Raw genomic sequence first — 21470 nt, 5'->3', positions numbered from 1 at the left:
GGTAACTTTTATAGTAGAATTTTGCAGCTATTTAGCAATCAATAAAAAATATTCTTCTGTGTTGCAGTATATGTATATGACTCTTAACATAATGTGCATCTACACAGATTCTATCATTTGACATTAAAACTTCTGCAAATTAATTATCAGACAAAGATCAGAGAAATATATTTATATTTTGCATAGTGCTGTTTACCTAACGTAAAGCATAAAGTGATATATCCACACATTTACTGAGGAAAATTGTTTTTCACAAATTAATTTTAATTGATAATACTAAATCTTTCCTTTGAATAACTAAAAACATAGAATTCTAATTAATAATTGCATATTAGCATTTCTCAATACCAGTACTATATTACGATAGTCCAGCCCAGGACTGTATATAGAATTGAAGAGAGTATCCCCCATTACACACACACACACATAGATAGATAGATAGATAAAAACACACACATTTTTATTTATTTACATAAATGTAAACAATTTTAAATTATTTTTAGCTGCTTCTAACATTCTGCAAAAAGCAGATAAATGTGGTGAACCTGCAGCATATTTAATCAATTATGACAACTAGTTATGGGATTTTCATTTATTCATTCCCACCCTTGTCCAAATGTATGAATTTAAATATTAATAGACACACGTTCTTTATATTCAAAAATATAAATGTGTGTTTTATAATAGTTAAAGCAGTGTAAAATATAATTATAGGTTGCTAGCACAGTGATACAGAACCTGCTTTTAAAAATCTACAATATTGAGCATTTTAAAGATGAAAGGAATATATCAGATTTAAATGGTAATGCACTAATTTCATAAAACATTGGTATGGATGGTAAAATACCAGGTGGTAAGCTAGGTCCACTCTGATACTTGCTGAAACCATTTAAAATACTTTGCTAAATCTTCCACACTTTCACATTCACTGTAATGTTAACTCATAGCTAATTATATCATTTGAACTGATCTCTGGGAAGTCCATATAGGGTCTCAAAATTTGCACTAAAATATAAGGCTGATTATTTTTGAAATACTGATGATGGATAAAAAAATAGCCTCATATAATAATAATAATAATAATACCAGTTTAAACACCAAATACTTTGTCAAAGATACCTCAAAGCTCTCGTTATCTCCTAATTGTGATTTACAAATTATTTATACTTTGTTCTTAAATATATTACATTAAATAAATAGCAGAGGACAGCTAGTTTATTTTTTTAATGATCTTTTTTTTAGTGCAGAATTCAAGAAGCAATTCTTTTTTTCATTGGATAGCAAAGTGTAATAAAATACATGGTCCATAACAAGCTTCTATAACGTACTCACAAGGCTCCTTAATAAAACATACAGTACTTTTTATCTGGATCTTCTACGTACCCATCTCATACTATTCATCTGCATCTCCTCAATTGCAACACACATGACCTATCGGTCCAGTCTCTGTGAATCTGTTTTATGCATAGCTTTGTAAATGTAGGTTTGTGACAAATATCATTAAATGGTGGTTAAAAAAAAGTTTCTGTCATGAAGTTCTATCTGACTAGTTGGGTCTACTCCAGGAGGTGAGGGGAAATCTAGAAGTGAGGGAGACTCAATAAATGGTGTGTAACATTAATTAGATATGTTTTTCTTTCATGATATTATGATTGTTGGCATATTTTTATTAAAAGGCCTTCTATCTGGCTGTGTACGTTTTTTAAATCATATCTAATTTTTCAGCAGCTCTGTAAAAAGTAGAATTCTTATATAACTGAGGGGAAAGGTAGAAAGTATTATGTCATGCCTATGAAGCAATATTTTTAAAGCATTTTGAGTTTCAGGAAGAGCCTGTTTGTGCACTACTCTTCCCTACAGGTGGATTGTGATACACCTCACAAGCAGACAAAAAGAATTTCATTTTTTAGTTCAGGAACATCCGACTTTATAAAAAAAATACCTTTTACAATTTCATCTTAAAAATGTATTTTAATATCCTCTGTAATGCAATTGGAATAAGTGTAAAAATGTAAGAGTTTATAGAAATGATAGGACTGCTACATGTGTGGCACTATAATTCTGTAAACACTTTTTTAGTTGAATGCCCAGGGCATGTGAGGTTAATTTGTAATTCAGCCATGGAAACAGACTGATCTATAAACACACTGATAAATACAACAGTGACATAGTAACACCTAAGCAATACATTATACACAAGGAGTCTTTATTACTGGAACTTATTTCCAGAACCTCTTTCTTTTTTTAGAACGGAAAAAAAATGACCGTAACTTTTATCTGGTGATATGAGGCTGTTATTTAATCGGAGAGCTATTGCTTGCTTATATCATTCAGTCACAGTGGTATTTTATTCTGTCTCTTCATATACTTGCTTACATGGTACTGTTTAGTTTTCTTTTCAATGGGCATTAAAGTGGTATTAGAAATACACAGCAGTTATATCGCCAACACTCAAAGGATTTATAGTTGGTGTCTATGTGTTAACACAATTTATCGCCATATCACCTGCAGGTCGTATACTCACTCTAGTTGTGATGCATTTTAAAAGAAGCATGAACAAAGTTCTTTAACATAATTGTTTCTAAATGTTTTTATGTAACATCAAAAATGTAAATTATTAAAGTGTGTATATAAAAATAATATATGTATAAAATACCACAACATATACCACCACCACCCAGTGATATGTTAGCAAAATCATGTTGTGCCATCTGGTAGGAAAATCCCCAATAATAAATAAATGCCCATTTGTCTTCATTAAGTGTAAGGGGAGCCCTTAGCATATTACAGGCACCCTTGTAGTCCCTAACTTTATATGTCTTTACCAGCTATATCTACTGGAAGAATATGTAATACACCAACCACCCTTCCTATCAAGTAAATGCATTTTTATTTATCATATTTTTTTATTTTTTAAAAAACGGAGAAATTCTACCATAAACCAATTAAATCAATGCAAGAGTTTGTTCTCACTCAAACATAAAAAGCTGCGATTTTCCTGGTTTCAGTTATCTCTAAATGAACAGCTCTGAAGTAAGTTAAGTGCATTAACTCTTGTTGCAGCATATCTGGTATGGTTGGGGCAACAGTGTTTGCTGTGAACCAAATTTATAGCATGATTTACAGACCTCCCAACTGTCCCAATTTGATAGGGACAGTCCCTAATTCTGAGCTCTGTCCCTCTGAGAGACATATGTCCCTATTTCCAGAATTTCCCTTAGCCTCGCCATAGACCACCCAGACATGCCTACTGACAGACAAGACATGCCCATTCTGTGACCCATCCCCCACTTGGCATAGCACCAACCACAAAATGGTGACACCCCCAACCTCCTCAGTCCCTAATGCCTAGCCACAAAATGTTGGGAGGTATGGATTTGCATTATATTGATGTTTTCATTTATTGCACACATTTTCCAAAGCATTATGACCATGAATGACAGATCCAGCTGAGTGATATTATTCATTAAAACCTCCATAAAACAATCATAGTTTTATAGAAGATTATATTATTGTACTTTTTGAGCACACACATATAAGATAATGTTTGAGACACAAACTAATTATACATTGCTTGTTTTCTTGAATACATATGTTAGTGGTTAGTATGTATTGATGATGTATTATTGGTATGTGAGTTCATTGACGAGTTCACCATTTAGTTGATTATGTCCCCCTATTAAAGTGAAGTTTGTTCAGTTTAAAATGGCTTAGATATTTAATTATTTTTAAGACAATAAAAGGAATTTTATTTGACTTTTCAGTTGGAATGTCTACTCATTGGGCTAGATTACAAGTGGCGAGGTATTTTTTTTTTTTTTTTTGCATTAGCGAAAACACTGTTAGCATTAAGCTTTTTTTTAAAAAACGTAGTTTGGGCTAGCCTTAACCCGAATACCGTGAAAAAACAAACTTACGTTTTTACATGTGTGTGCATGTATTCCCCCATAGAGATCAATGGAGAGAAAAAAAAGTGTGGGAAAAACCAAGCACCCAATATCGCGCAAACTACATGGCCTTTCCGCATTCCCATAGAAGTCAATAGAAAAAAAAGTTTTTGAAAAAACATAAATAACACCCATCAAGCATACAACATACACATACAAATACTTCTTAAGACATGCATATGTATGTGTCTCAATGTTAAAGCACGTTGCCTGCCTTTTTTTTTTTTTAACACCCATGATCTCCAATCTTTGAACCCTTATAACTTTTTTGTGCAATATTTTTAGAAAATTATTTTTATTAGTGTTAATATGAGTATAACTGTACTTTGTATTGTATGTTTGAAGTGTTTTGTGCAACTTTTTTGTTTCGGTAAACACCTAACCACAGCTCTGAGATCACGGAAAGGATTGAAGCGTAAAAGGCGATTGTGCTAGCGCAATCGCGATTTCTCCCCATTTGTAATATCAGCAGAATGAAAAATGCTTGCGGAAACACGATAGCGCTAGCGCAAAACCTTTTGCCCCTCACTTGCAATCTAGCCCATTGAGTTTTCAACTAGGTGGCTAACCAAGAGCTGACAGTTATCCAGTATGGTTTGTTGTTTGTTTTGATTGTTGAAATAGCAGAGTAGAGTGTGATTAGTGTGAATGCTGCTTGCCAGGGTGATCTATTACTGTGCTGAGAAGAGAGGATTTACATGCTTTGAATCTAAAAGAGATTTTGAGGCTCTCCTGAAATTGAATGGAATCCATATTGGGAAGTAACTTGTGTCTGAAATCCCCAAAGAGCCACTGAAAATTATTTTTAACCACACTGCAGAACCTTAAATCAGGGAAATCCAATTTTTATTGTAAAGACCTGTCTAATTGCTAGAGCCATCAGACAATAATGTTTGACTATTAGAGGAAAGTGTATAAATGTATTTATTTATTGGTGCAATCAAATACTATCACAGACGGAGTATTATCATTTTAATTCATATTCACTATTGCTATATAAGCTATGTTTTAGCTCAATGTGTTTAGTATTTTTTTATTTTGGTAAATAGGAACACATTCACAACTTGAACTCTTGCCTTATATTTTCTTGGAATTACTCATGTATTATGTGCTTATGAGCTTACTTTACTGCGTTGGCATCATATATGTTTAAACATTTCGTTAAATTGTTTCATTAAATTGTAATTCCCTTTAGTAGACCAATATATTAATACATTAGAAGAGCTTACAGGGTTCTTCTTTGGAGACTTTATTCTCAAAATAATACATTTTCTGAATGACAACTATAAATAAATATACAATTTTACTTCATTTGTTTTGTTTTGTTTTTCATTAAAGCTCCAGTAATATATATACAGTATATATATATTTATTTCTATATATATATATTTTTTAGGGGGGTAATTCTATATGCTCGTTACTATTTCAAGACAAAATGAAAATTTTTGATGATCAAGGTCTGTATGCAAATGATTTTCTCAGTAGAATTATTCATGTGTTTATCAAGCAGAGAAAATTGATTTATATCGTTTAATCAATTTTGATAGTTAATTTTTGGAACCTAAACTTAAAATATAAGAACTTGTATTAACTTGGGGGAAAATATGTTGAAAAATAAAAAAATATATACATTTTTATCTGAATTTTAACATTTTCTGTGTTGTTATTGCAACAATTATTGCTGCTACTTTCTGTATCTGTACTTAAAGGACCAGCTAATACAGTAGATTTGCATAAACAACAAATGCATAATAGCAAGACAATGCAATAGCACTTAGTCTGAACTTCAAATGAGAAGTTGTTTTTTTTCTGACAAATTTCAAATTTATGTCTATTTCCACTCCCCCTGTACCATGTGACAGCCATCAGCAAATCACAAGTGCATATACATATATTCTGTGAGTTCTTGCACATGCTCAGTAGGAATTGGTGACTCAAAAAGTGTCAATATAAAAGAGACTGTGCGTAATTTGTTAATGGAAGTAAATTAGAAAGTTGTTTAAAATTGTATGCTCTATCTGACTCATGAAAGTTTAATTTGAATTGAGTGTCCCTTTAATACTTCACCTGAAAGGCTATTACATAAATCCAATGCTTTGTACTTATAAACACAAACATATTTTAAGATAAAATATATATGGGAAATAAAATTTAGAACACGTCAGATGACAACCTTTGGGCTATAATATTTTTGTACATTTTAAGAGTTTTTAAAGATATGTTTTGCATTTCAATTTGAGCCAAGAAAGAAATTTTTTTTAGACCGGATGCATATCAGGCAAGTGCTATATGTAAGTGCAAACTTAAATATTAGCTTATAGTCTCCTTATTGAGGCAGTACATATTTCTACTAAGCTTATTTTAGTACTGTACCAGCTGTATTATAATATAAGTATTAGTGATTAAATATTTAAAAAATGCATCTTAAATTACCATCATTTTTTTTGCAAAACTTACATTAAAGGTACTGGTGATTATAAATGGAAATCTGTACTGCACATAAAGTCACCAATTGTTTTGGATGAGTACACATGCACAAAGCAGAATTACTCAAATTCATATTGTACATTTTTTGACAGGTGTAAAGATTTTTTTGTGTGTGTGTGGAATATAAAAAATAGCAACCATATGATTCTCTGAATAACTAAAATATTTGCATTTCAAATTAAATGACAAGCCTGGTTCTTGCTACAACTGCTTTCTCTGGCATCAATAATATATATAAATCTGAAGAGGGGGTTAATTACCCCATACAGTTGTGTTCAAGTAATGTCTCCCCTTTTGTTTAATATAGGGGTTATTATATTATGAGTAATACATTTTGCAGTGGGGTGCCTTGGCAGTTTAGTGAGAAACTGTGTGTGTGTGTATATGTATGTGTGTGTGCATATATATATATATATATATATATATATATATATATATATACACACACACACTTTGTAAAAATAGTGTTCTTGTGCACACGGTATATGTTTTCATATTGCAACATTTTAGGGCAGTAAAAAAAAAGACCAATCAATAAGCTATTTGATACTGAGATACCTTATTCTGTCTTTCCATATATATATACACATACCATTTATTTATTTATGTATTTAAAACACCAACAACACAAACATAAAACTCTCCAGACTGTGGCTGTAAGAAGAGATGGAAACGTTTGGGATATAAACCACTAACTCACTACTGAATTTGCAGGGTTGGGATGTTTGAACGATCAGGCTATGTAAAGGTTACTTTTATATATATTCAAATGAATTTACTTCATACATATTGTGGCAGAATGAATTATGGTTAATATTTATTTAGATGCAAAAACCTGCTTTCATGGTTTATGATTAAAGAAATGTTAGAAGAATATGAGAGGTTGTTCTTTGTAAAAAAAAAATATATTTCAAACAGGATCTGACTCACCCAGTGTGGGGGGATTTTTCTGTATAATCAGAGCATACTTTATATTTTGCTTAATCGCTATGAAGAAATCATTTTTTAAAATAGACCCTACTGATGTTTGTTTTGGTAAATATATTACATGAATGGCAGCAGCTAAGTTGTAAAAATGTCCCCCACTGAACGCCAAGATAACGCATTATTTGTAGATTTACTTTTTATATTATTTCTTAGGCGATGTTACTCTCTTCACATTTTGTATTATTTTTAATGCACAAAAATGATTAAGAAAAGGCAATGATTGAGTTAAAAATGTACAGCATAATTATTTTATAGTTTACTAATGTTATTTTACAGGTTATTGTCCAGTCTGGTCGACAACCCACGGTACTGCAGAAACTTTGCCAGCTCCCCTTCCAGTATTTTAGTGACTCCCAACTTGTCCGGCTCCTATTTCCTACATTGATTTCTGCCTGCTACAACAATCCCCAGAACAGATTGATTCTAGAACAGGAACTCAGCTGTCAGCTCCTTGCTACTTTCATTCAGGTACGATTCTTAGTAATGAAGGTAGATCTGAGGGGCCTTGGAGCTGATGGGAATTCAGTGTAAATGGTGATTAGGCAGTTGAGACAAGGTTAAAAGTAAAGGGTTTAGTGAGAGCATGCAGCTTTGAGAGAGGGCTTCAGGGAACAGGTTGTTCAGCGATGGCTGAGAGGCAGGAAACTCAGAGCACCAGTTCTCTGTTTGGGATGTAGCTGGCAGTGGGAAATTGGTTAATAAAATAGGAACATTGGGCTTATGACAGCTGGTATGTAGTGGAACAAAGATGGAAGTGAAAACTACATACAGTATTAAAGGTAGCTGGGACAAACCCAGTGAGATCTATTAGGAAAATGAATGCATGAGGTGTGCTGTTCGGAGGAAAGTTGTTTCTGTGACTTTGACTTACTGTGAGTAAAATTATCATGTATGTATTTACACACAAATAGTCCAATCAAATATTTTTGTGTTTCATAATATTCTATGACATAATTATTGTTAATGCATTCAGTATGCTGGAGACCTACATTATTTAGAATAATATGTTAATATTGGTTATATTCTTATGTAAGTTCAAACTATCTTACTATATTTTGTATAGGAAAATATTTTATTTCATGCTTCAATAGCAGAAGTGATACAAATGTATTTTATTATTTTATATTAGCGCTGCCGAATCTTCTAGCTCTCTACAAATACCTGATAATAATAAATAATAATTGTATTTATATTTTTTTTGTATGGGGGATATAAAATGAATAACATTGATTATTTTTTATGTAACATTTTTCACAGATACAGATGTTATCATTGTCCACTCATCACTATGCAAATTTGATGGTACATATGCATTTGCTCGGTCCTTTTCAGTTAAAATAATTACTATTTATTTTTTTTAAACTACAAATCTGGTAATTGGAACTAAACCCAGGTGTGGTTCTATAAATTATTTTTCCATTAGTAAACACAAGTAGATAAATGTCTACCATTTTTATAAAAAAATGAAACAATTACATATTTCTAGATAATAATTAGTAATACACTAATGTATTTAATACATTATAATGTAATAAAACATTTTTTATCCATATGTATTCAGGATTAAAATAATAACTGTAAATTTAAGATATGATTAAAAATTACAGTGTATTAATACAACACCAAATAATAATGATCTTGCCTTAATAATTTTAATCATTCTGAAGCAAATTATAGTATTTATAAAATTGCTCACCCTTAGAGCAGTGAATATTTCTTCCATTTTCCGTGTCTAAAGCCTCCATAACATATTTTTATATTATAAGAATTAACAAATGTTATTCAAATTTAAAAGGCAGACATATTATTGATAAATAATCCATGCAATTTTTAGGAACTAGGAAAGTCAAACAATTTAGTTTTATTGTTTTTCACATTATTTTACAGCTGTGTGTTATTCTTTTATTAATAGATGTTATTTTATTATAACTTGCTCACTGACAAGTTTACTAAAGTCGTTTTTGAATTTATGATATTTACATTAAGAATAATTTCGACATGTTTCTCCACTATCACGTGCATCTTAAAATATCCCATTATACAGTTTGCAGAACTTTACAATATGCCCAATTTAATAGCTAGCAAAATAGATTTTTTTACTTAATGTATAAAAACTAGTTAATTAATACAATGAAATGTGACCAGTATGTGTCAGGGGTTAGATAAAACAATTAGGTTCCGCAATACCTTTCTGCTGCTATATTCTACCCATTTCTATAATCGTTTCAATATATTTATTATTTCCTACCATTTTATAGTACCTCTGAACAAGATCACCACTAATAAGCAGCATTTTTATCCCATAACATTTCCCTGCTTATCATTTTTACAAGTCAGAGAACCTTTAAGGTTTGCATGAATAATCAGAATCATTGGCCATATCACATATGTGTTAAAATGTTAAATTGTTTCTGTGCTTCCAATTTTATTTTATTTTTTATTTGTTAAGGTTTCAATTGAACTAAGTTTATTAAAGCCTATCTTATTTCATAAATAATGTTATATGCATTCCAGTAATTTTTTTTGTCAATTAAAAATCATTGAGGGAGTTATTTTTTTACATCATCACTTACATCATAATCTAATTACTTAAATAGCTGACCTTCTGTAAAACCTTTTTTGTATGCGACAGGCAGCAGAATAGTTAAACTACAGAGTAGCTGAGTTAAGAGCTCCGAGCTGTGTAATTCACTGTTCCTCAGAGTTACTTTCTGGCCTTTAATCTTATAACCTGTAAACACTGTGTCATATTTGCTTATTTTTCACTGTACTTAGGAAGCCTGACGTTGGCATTCGCTGGCTTCTACATTTAAGTGGGGAATGCTCTGTAGTCCCCGTTGTATAGGTTATCAGCATTATGCTGTAAATATACTGGGTACAAAAAGTAATAGTCATGTCTCATTTATGCTGCATTTTAGTGTACTTTGTAGATTTTCTATTTTCTTTAGACGTTTGTGTTATTTCTATGAATATCAAACCTGCAACTATTCTAATTTTACTTCTTGCATTTTACGCACAAAAATAAAAATCTAACAAGCACCCAACAAAATTATTTATCATTAGTGATCCGTAAAACACATACCTGTCACACAGTGGGTGCACACCACAGTCAATGTTAATTAGATAAATACTTTATTCTGAATTACAACATCTTTTATTTATTTTTTAATTTGGATATCACTGTAAAATTATGGGATGATTTTTAGAGTTCATAAACAATTACATTAAAGCAAAACTGAAAGTATTAAGATTTAATAGTAGGGTAATAATTATTGTTACCCTTACAAAAATAAATGAAATTGTTTTTTGTTTCTAAGACCAATTAAAGATTGAAAGAAAACTGTTAATGCAATTTTATATTCTCGTTTGATTAAGCTAAAAGTGATTGAGGAAATTACCAATATGACATTTCAAAATATCTGCTGGTAAAGATATGGAGGTTTCAATGCGTTGTACTTGGAGACTTTAAAATGTATGTCACCTGAATTTTAATAGTTTGTGAGGATTGCAGCTCTGTTAACTAATTTGCTGTGTTATTGTTGTAGGATTGTTTGGAAAGATCAAGTCACCCTGACAGCAAAACCTCTGAACACAAAGGTAATCTATCTAGGTCTAGTAATTACAGTCTTTAGACACTGTCCCTCGCCGGCCAGACCAAGGAAATGTCTTGTTTGCAGAAGATGCCACTGGCAGCCGGAATAGCACAATGGGCAAAGTGCTAATTCATTGTGCGCCATAAACAGGGAACACGTTCACAACAAAAGCCAGTTGAGAGGCAGCTTGTCCTTTTATTGGTAACAATGACAAGTTTACTCAAAGGCACTGTCTGCTTATAGAAATAGTTACTTACTAAACAAACCAGCGGTCTCAGGAGAAGGTTAAATTACTTTCCCATACAAACTCCTGCAGCACTTGTCAGTACTAAGCAATTGAATATAGGGGGAGGGTGAACCTGCCGTTTAGGACTCCATATTATATAGCTTGCAGATGGTTCTTCTGGTTCTTCCCTACCAATGCTACACACTTTCCTTTACCCATTTATCCTCATTATACACTGTATTGTACATTTATGATACATTTATTTTATTAATTATTCAAAGAAAAATTACTTTGTAATAATTTTTGCTTCTTCGCAATGTAGATTTCCAATAGTACAAATAGTACAGCAGCCTAAGCTAACAATGTAACCATTATGTTTATTTTGATAACATGATACCGAAAGTACTTTATTGTTGCACACCACATTCACAGGGGGAAAAAAAAACATATTTTTATTATATATTAGTAATGGGTAACACATGGTCCTATATTTATAAACATTGTATGTTGTGTACACAAAATGTTATTTGCTATTCACGTGATATTTTTGGTTTAGGGGATGAATGTTGACCATCCAATAAAAAAAAAGTGAAAGTAATATATATATATATATATATATATATATATATATATATATATATATATATATATATATATGTGTATATAGATATATCTTAATAAAAATCAAATGCACTGCGGACAGCAAATAAGATATCTTGTCAGACATGTAATTTTATGCTGCATTTTGCTGCATCTTGAAAGAATATGTTAAAAGCATTAACAATGATAAATTTTAAAGCAATAGCTACATCTTCCACACTATCCTACCAGCAGTCAAATAAAGAGAAGTTTTGCACTGTAGAAGTAAATGCACTGCAGAAGTAATTGCACTGTAGAAGTAATTACACTGCAGAAGTAAATGCACTGTAGACATAATTGCACTGTAGAAGTAATTGTACTGTAGAAGTTATTGCACCGTAGAAGTAATTGCACCGTAGAAGTAATTGTACTGTAGAAGTTATTGCACCGTAGAACTAATTGCACCTTAGAAGTAATTGCACTGTAGAAGTTATTGCACCGTATAAGTAATTGCACTGTAGAAGTAATTGTACTGTAGAAGTTATTGCACCGTAGAACTAATTGCACCTTAGAAGTAATTGCACTGTAGAAGTAATTGTACTGTAGAAGTTATTGCACCGTAGAACTAATTGCACCGTAGAAGTTATTGCACTGTATAAGTAATTGCACTGTATAAGTAAATGCACTGTAAAAGTAATTGCACTGCAGAAGTAATTGCACTGCAAAAGTATTGCACTGTAGAAGTAAATGCACTGTAGAAGTAATTGCACTGCAGAAGTAAATGCACCGCAGAAGTAATTGCACCGTAGAACTAATTGCACTGTAGAAGTAATTGCACCGTAGAAGTAATTGCACTGTAGAAGTAATTGCACTGTAAAAGTAAATGCACTGTAAAAGTTATTGCACTGTAGAAGTAATTGCACCGTAGAACTAATTGCACCGTAAAAGTAAATGCACCGTAGAAGTAAATGCACCGTAGAAGTTATTGCACTGCAGAAGTTATTGCACTGTAGAAGTAATTGCACTGTAGACGTAATTGTACTGTAGAAGTAATTGCACTGTAAAAGTTATTGCAGTGTAGAAGTTATTGCACTGTAGAAGTAATTGCACTATAGAAGTAATTGCACTATAGAAGTTATTGCACTGTAGAAGTTATTGCAGTGTAGAAGTTATTGCACTGTAGAAGTTATTGCACTGCAGAAGTTATTGCACTGTAGAAGTAATTGCACTGTAGACGTAATTGTACTGTAGAAGTAATTGCACTGTAAAAGTTATTGCAGTGTAGAAGTAATTGCACTATAGAAGTAATTGCACTGTAGAAGTTATTGCACTGTAGAAGTTATTGCAGTGTAGAAGTTATTGCACTGAAGAAGTAAATGCTGTGTAGAAGTAATTGCACTGTAGAAGTAATTGCACTGTAGAAGTACAAGTATACCCCGCTCATACAGCAGGTTAGGGACCGGAGCTCCACTGTAAAGTGAAAACCGCATTAAAGTAGAACTAATTGCACCGTAGAAGTAAATGCACTTTAGAAGTAAATGCACTCTAGAAGTAATTGGACTGTAAAAGTAATTGCACTGTAGAATTAATTGCATTATAGACGTTATTGCACTGTAAAAGTAAATGCACTGTAGAAGTAATTTCACTTTAGAAGTAATTGCACTGTAGAAGTTATTGCACTGTAGAAGTAATTGCACTTTAGAAGTAATTGCACTGTAGAAGTTATTGCACTGTAGAAGTAATTGCACTTTAGAAGTAATTGCACTGTAGAAGTTATTGCACTGTAGAAGTAATTGCACTGTAGAAGTAATTGCACTTTAGAAGTTATTGCACTGTAGAAGTAATTGCACTTTAGAAGTTATTGCACTGTAGAAGTAATTGCACTTTAGAAGTAATTGCACTTTAGAAGTTATTGCACTGTAGAATTAATTGCATTATAGACGTTATTGCACTGTAGAATTAATTGCATTATAGACGTTATTGCACTGTAGAAGTAATTGCACTGTAGAAGTAATTGCACTTTAGAAGTAATTGCACTTTAGAAGTAATTGCACTTTAGAAGTTATTGCACTGTAGAAGTAATTGCACTATAAAAGTAAATGCACTGTAGAAGTAATTGCACTGTAAAAGTAATTGCACTTTAGAAGTTATTGCACTGTAGAAGTTATTGCACTGTAGAAGTAATTGCACTGTAGAAGTAATTGCACTTTAGAAGTAATTGCACTTTAGAAGTTATTGCACTGTAGAAGTAATTGCACTATAAAAGTAAATGCACTGTAGAAGTAATTGCACTGTAAAAGTAATTGCACTTTAGAAGTTATTGCACTGTAGAAGTTATTGCACTGTAGAAGTAATTGCACTGTAAAAGTAAATGCACTGTAGAAGTAAATGCACTGTAGAAGTACAGGTATACCCCCAGTCATACAGCGGGTTAGGGACCGGAGCCCCGCTGTAAAGTGAAAACCGCATTCAAGTGAAACAAGGCAGTTTTAGCTTTCTTTTCACTTGCCAGTGTGTTTAAAAACTTTAACAAAATGGTGCCAGTCACTTTTCTCGCAATCTCACAACGATTACAGTTTCAAAATCCTTGGAGGTTGAACTTCAGCTCCACAAAGCGCTGTATTAGCAAAGCGCTGTAAAGTGAGGTATACCTGTAATTGCACTGTAGAAGTAATTGCATCCCATTAGTACTTCCTGTGTTCTTACCGTTGTGTGGAAAAACACCATATTATTATATAAAGGAGTTTATGAGTTTTATCCTTCCCCTCAGACAATGAATCCTAAACTGAGCTTCAGCTGAGCTTGCATTACGGTGCGGTACGGCTTTTAACGCTGAAAAATTGGCCATTGCACTGGAATGGCCAGGAATGCATATTACGAGTCGTGTCAGTATAGCTATACCGCAAGCATTTTAGCCTGTAACGCAACGTCCATTCCGCACTCCAAAAATTACGTTATTGTGTGGGATTTTCATAGCACCGGTATTACAGGTTGTGCGGTCCTGCTAAAATGCTTGCATTATGCTCTATACCGACATGATCCATAGCGCCATCTGAGAGCGGTAGTTATGTATGTTGTGAAACAAAAATGTTTCACAAAACTCGTAACTAAAATGTTATAAAGTACACTAACACCCATAAACTACCTATTAACCCCTAAACCGCCACCTTCCCGCATCACAAACACTATATTAAACCTATTAACCCCTAATCTGCCACCCACATCGCCAACACTATTTAAATATATTAACCCCTAAACCGCCGCTCCCCGACATAGCTGACACTAATAAAAGTTATTAACCCTAATCTGCCGCTCCCCGACACCTAAATAAACCTATTAACCCCTAAACCACCGGCTCCCTACATCGCCAACACTATAATACAGTATTAACCCCTAAACCTCCAGCCCCCCACATCGTAACTACTAAACAAAACCTATTAAACCCTAGACCGCCACCCCCCCCACATCGCAAAACACTAAATTAAACTATTAACCCCTAAACCTAACACCCCCTAACTTTAAATTAAAATTACAATATAACTAAATTTAAGTAAATAAAAACTTAAATTAACCTAACATAACTATTCTATTAAAATAAAAAAATACTACCAATTAAAAACCTTACTTACAAATTTAAAGAAACCTAACACTACGAAAAAAATCTAAAATTACAAAAAATAATAAACATTAAATTACGAAAAATAAAAAAACACTAAGCTTACAAAAAATAATAAGCGAAATTATCAAAAATAAACAATTACACCTAATCTAATAGCCCTATAAAAATAAAAAGCCCCCCCCCCCCCAAATAAAAACAGCCCCTAACCTACAATAAACTACCAATAGCCCTTAAAAGGGCCTTTTGTAGGGCATTGCCCTAAGTTAAACAGATCTTACCTGTAAAAAAAAAATACAAAGTCCCCCCGACAGTAAAACCCACCACCCCACCAACCCCCAAAATGAAAAACCTAACTCTAAAAAATCCTAAAATACCCATTGCCCCTAAAGGGGCATTTGTATGGGCATTGCCTTTAAAAGGGCATTCAGCTATTTTACACTGCCCTTAAAAGGGCATTCAGCTCTTTTACAAGTGCCCATCCCTAATCTAAAAAAATAAAATAAAAACTAGCACTAACCCCATAAAATCTACTCATGGTTCCTGAAGTCCGGACATCCATCTTCATCCAGGCGGCGAGAAGTCTTCATCCAGGCTGTGATACCTTCATCCATCTCAGGGACGTCTTCTATTTTTATTCCGGCGGCGCAGAGCGGAGCTATCCTGGAAGCCATCCTGGGCGGAGCGTCCTCTTCATACAGTCACCGCCATACACTGAAGTTGAATGCAAGGTAGCCGTTTCAAAATGGCGTACCTTGCATTCCTATTGGCTGATTTGATTCTTCAAATTTAAATCAGCCAATAGGATGAAAACTTCTGAAATCCTATTGGCTGTTCAAAACAGCTAATAGGATGAGATCTACTGAAATCCTATTGGCTGTTCAAATCAATAGGATTTCAGAAGCTCTCATCCTATTAGCTGATTTGAATTTGAAGAATCAAATCAGCCAATAGGAATGCAAGGTACGCCATTTTGAAACGGCTACCTTGCATTCAACTTCAGTGTATGGTGGTGACTGTATGATGAGGATGCTCCGCGCAAGATGACTAAAGGTGTCGACGCCTGGATGAAGATGGATGTCCGGACTTCAGGAACCATGAGTAGATTTTATGGGGTCAGTGTTAGGTTTTTTTTGTTGTTTTTTTGTTTTTTTTAGATTAGGGATGGGCACTTGTAAAAAAGCTGAATGCCCTTTTAAGGGCAATGCCCATACAAATGCCCCTTTAGGGGCAATGAGTAGATTAGGATTTTTTAGAGTTAGGTTTTTTTATTTTGGGGGTTAGTTGGGTGGTGGGTTTTACTGTTGGAGGGCTTTGTATTTTTTTTACAGGGAAAAGAGCTGTTTAACTTAGGGCAATGCCCTACAAAAGGCAGTTTTAAGGGCTATTGGTAGTTTATTGTAGGTTAGGGGGTGTTTTTGTTTTGGGGGGCTTTTTAATTTTTATAGTGCTATTAGATTAGGCGTAATTGTTTTTATTTTTTATATTTTTCGTAATTTAGTGTTTATTATTTTTTGTAATTTTAAATTTTTTCCTTTTTTTCGTAGTGGTAGGTTTTTGTAAATTTGTAATTTAGGTTTTTAATTGGTAGTATTTTTTTATAAAATATCCTGAAGCAGGATCAGACAGTTTGTATCTTTCTTAAAGGGACAGTATAGTCAAAATAAAACTTTCATGGTTAAAATAATGCAGGCAGTTTTAAAAAAACTTTCCATTTTGATTGTATTATCCAACTTGCTTTATCTTCTTGGCATCCTTTGTTGAAGAGTAAACATAGGTAGGCTCATAAGAGCTCAGAAGTGTGCACTTGTCTTCAGCACTCTATGGCAGCAGTGCTTGCCACAATGTTTGTAGCAATCTTATTCATTGTTTCAAACACTGCTGTCATACAGTGCTAAAGACATGTTCACTCTACTGGTCTCTCGTGAGCCTACCTAATTGCAAGCTCTGTCTGATTCATGAAAGTTTCATTTTTAAATGTACTGTGGGCTAGATTACAAGTGAGGCGCAAACGTTTTCGAACAAGCAATGTGTTTTCACGAGCAGTTTTAATTGCACTGATATTACAAGTTGAGCGAAATCGAGATTGCGCTAGCGCAATCGCAATTTACGCTTCAATCCTTACTGTGATCTCAGAGCTTTGGTTAACTGTTTTCCAAAACTAAAAAGTTGCACAAAACACTTCAAAAATACATTACAAAGTATAGTTACACTCATAATAACACCATCTAATATAAATTAACAAAAAAAATGCATTAAAAAGTTATAAGAGCTCAAAGATATGAGATCTCAGGCGTTAGAAAAAAAAGCAGGCAAAGGGCTTTAACATTGAGATACATACATATACAGTACATGTCTAAACATGTATGTATGTGTGTGTGTATATATATATATATATATATATATATATATATGTATATATATATACAGGTAGAGTATATATATATATGGCTGTATATGTATACATATGTATTAATGTATTTATATGTGTATATAGTGTATGTATTCACAGACATATATATATACACATATAAAAACAATATATATGTATACATATTGTGTAGGCGCCTATTACAGTATGCGATCATGTATGCGCATATTACAGTATGTAATCGGGTATGAGCATATTACAAACAAAACAAATATGTTAAAGAACATTGGAATATGAAACATTTATAATTACATGTTGGGTTTGCACCAATGAGAATACCATGGTGTTTGCATGATAGAGTGGGTGTTAGGGTTTTTTCAGCTTTTTTCTCTCCATTGACTTCTATGGGGGAATACGTGAATGTGTACATGATATTGTAAATTCAGATTTTTGCGGGTTACTGTTTGCGCAAAATACTTTTTTTTTCCTTGTAATATGAGCGCAACCTGACTAGCACAAAAAGCTTAACTCTAGTTAAATATGCCGCGCCACTTGTAATCTAGCCCTGAATCTTTAAGTACAGAATCTGAGCTCCAGCTTTTCTAAGCAAAATGAGATATGTACAATAGTTACAGTAAAAGCAGGCAAAATATACATTTCGTCTTGCAATGTTATTTCATTTTCATAAATATGTAGGGGATACAAGTTTGAGTTTAAAGTACCTTTTATGATTTGAATAATGGTAACTACATTTAAGCAATATTTGATTTTACAAGGGTTTTTTTTGTTTTGTTTTGTTTGTTTTTTTACTAATTATGGACTTCCCATTTAATATTATTACTTTTCTGTTCTATCTACAGACAGTTCTCAACAGTACTTGGAATTCAGCAATCGTTTCCCACGTCAGTGCTGGGAACAGTCTCGACAGTTTTTCTTGAAAAAAGAAGACTAGTTTCAAATATGCACATTCATTTTTTAATTTCAACTTTTAATATAAATCAAGTTGGAACACACTTGGTATGCGCAACAAATGTACAGAATTGTAATACTCAATGTAATTTAATTATAAGTAATATTCTAGTCTATAAATACTTTAATGTGTAATGTGCATTATTTATACGTTGTGTGTAGATACAGTGTGGTGTGTGATTTTTGCAAGTACGTTTCTGATAATCAGAAATTAAGTGATACTCTTGGTTATTCTATTACATAGCCCTTTTATTGTAAGAGGAACCTGTAACAACCTTATGTTCCTCCAGCAGAGTTATAGTTACAATACCAAGAGACTAAAATATCAACACTGACAATATGTAAACAAATTCATTTGTATGAATATGGACATTTCTATATATATCTCAAAATAAAATAACTTATTATATTACATTTTGTGTTTGATTAACATATGAAGACTATGTTGCCTTACAATAAACTAGCAACTGAAGTTGACAGAAAACCACAAGTCCCAATTACAACAGATAAAGTTTCTCATATATTGGGGTCAATTTATAAAACCAAATAGTTTTTGGTTTTGTACTCATCAGGTTTTGAGACACCCCAAACTTACAATAAAAGATTAAAAAACATCCTATCATGACTGACACATTAACATTTGAAGGACATCTGAATGATGCCTAAATGCATGTAGCAGCTTCAACAAAGAACCATGTTTAGCTGAAAACAATACTCTAATGTCTTGTTTCACTCATAAAAACACAAGGTAGCCTCTCTCAAAACTTGCACCTTTTAACTTTTGATAATGTGTTGACAAGATATCAACCTATTTCCTATTAGTGCTATGGTTTGCAGTCTAGTGTTTATTACTGCAGTGTTTGTTTCCTGTGCATCCTTAGAGGTGGGGCCTTGTGTTGGTAGCATATAGACAACAGACAATATAAGCATGTCAGTTTTGATAAATTTGCATATTCAGGTTTAACATAGAATACACAGCAAATAGCCTAAACTCAGTGTTCCTGTTTTTGTTTTGATCAGCTTTAGCATCTTATAAGCAGCTTGTGAAATTTAGCCTGAGTTAGAGAAACTACTCACATACAAATAGCTAATATAATGGGCCCTAAGATTCTGGGTATAATGTGTAGAGTATGTGCATCAAACCTTTGATGTTGTTCACAAGTCAGAGAGTTTCTATCAAGAACAATACAGTTTAATTTGGAGTAATTCTCATTTGAGGTCTAAGAAAACACATTACAATACAACCTTTTTTTTTATACAACATAATCCTTTCTGATACAATTCACAGAACACAGCAATAAAGAAACTGAATATACACTCACCAGCCACTTTATTAGGTACATATGTTTAATTGCTTGGTAACACAAGTTGCTAATCAGCCAATCACATGGCACCAACTCAATGCATTTAGGTATCTAGATGTAGTGAAGACATGCTGAAGTTCAAACTAAGCATCAGAATGGGGAATTAAGGGGATTTAAGAGACTTTGAACGTGGTGTGTTGTTGGTGCCAGATGGGCTGGTCTGAGTATTTCAAAAACTGCTGATCTACTGGGATTTTCACACACAAACATCTCTAGTGTTTACAGAGAATGGTCCAAAAAGAGAAAATATCCAGTGAGCAGCAGTTGCGTGGAAGAAAATGCCTTGTTGATGTCAGAGATCAGATGAGAATGGGCAGACTGGTTTGAGATGATAGAAAGGCAACAGTAACTCAAATAACCACTCGTTACAACCAAGGTATGCAGAATACCATTTCTGAATGCACAACACGTTGAACCTTGAAGCAGATGGGCTACAGCAGCAGAAGACCACACCGGGTGCCACTCCTGTCAGTTAAGAACTGGAAACTGAGACTACAATTCACACAGTCTCACTAAAATTGGACAATAGAAGATTGGAAAAACGTTGCCTGGTCTGATGAGTCTCGATTTCAACTGCTTTATTCAGATGGTAGGGTCAGAATTTGGTGTAAACAGCATGAAAACATGGATCCATCCTTCCTTGTATCAACGGTTCAGGCTGGTGGGGTGGTGGTGTTATGGTGTGGGGGATATTTTCTTGGCACACTTTGAGCATCATTTAAACGCCACGGCCTACCTGAGTATTGTTGCTTACCATATCCATCCTTTTATGACTACAGTGTACCCATCTTCTGATGGCTACTTCCAGCAGGATAATGCACCATTTCACAAAGCTCAAATCATCTCAAACTGGTTTCTCGAACATGACAATGAGTTCACTGTACTCCAATGGCCTCCACAGTCGACAGATCTCAATCCAAAAGAGCACCTTTGGGATGTGGGGGAACGGGAGATTCGCATTATGGATGTGCAGCCGACAAATCTGCAGCAATTGCATAATGCTATCATGTCAATATGGACCAAAATCTCTGAGGAATGTTTCCAACACCTTGTTGAATGTATGCCACAAAGAATTAAGGCAGTTTTAAAGGCAAACAGTGGTCCTACCCGGTACTAGCAAGGTGTACCTAATAAAGTGGCCGGGAGTGTAGAAGAAGAGACCTGTGACCAACTTGATTTTATTGGTCCATTAAAAGGTATCACAATCTTCTAAAGGAACATTGGTTATATTTAAGAATTTTTGTTGCAAAATAAGATTTCCTCACAATACATTTGTTGCTATACTTCCCCTTTTCCTTCTCTGCAGTCCATGTGTAGTATGCAGTGTATAG

At 33.4% G+C, this 21470-nt stretch overlaps 1 protein-coding gene across 1 annotated transcript in view; it reads left to right on the top strand.

The window, feature by feature from the left end:
• The window catches only part of SCAPER (S-phase cyclin A associated protein in the ER), a 907354-nt gene extending 888167 nt beyond the window's left edge, over positions 1 to 19187 (top strand). Inside the window, exons 29-31 of the mRNA XM_053719295.1 lie at positions 7698 to 7889; positions 10967 to 11018; positions 18667 to 19187. Of these exons, the coding sequence (XP_053575270.1) occupies positions 7698 to 7889; positions 10967 to 11018; positions 18667 to 18758 (336 nt within the window). The 3' untranslated portion in view covers positions 18759 to 19187. The remainder of the gene's footprint in view (positions 1 to 7697; positions 7890 to 10966; positions 11019 to 18666) is intronic.
• The last annotated feature ends 2283 nt before the right edge of the window (positions 19188 to 21470 follow it).

This window comes from Bombina bombina, chromosome 6, assembly GCF_027579735.1.
Source record: "Bombina bombina isolate aBomBom1 chromosome 6, aBomBom1.pri, whole genome shotgun sequence".
In the NCBI taxonomy this organism is placed as follows: domain Eukaryota; kingdom Metazoa; phylum Chordata; class Amphibia; order Anura; family Bombinatoridae; genus Bombina; species Bombina bombina.
Note: the sequence above shows the minus strand (reverse complement) of the source record. Positions and strands in the feature narration are given on the sequence as shown.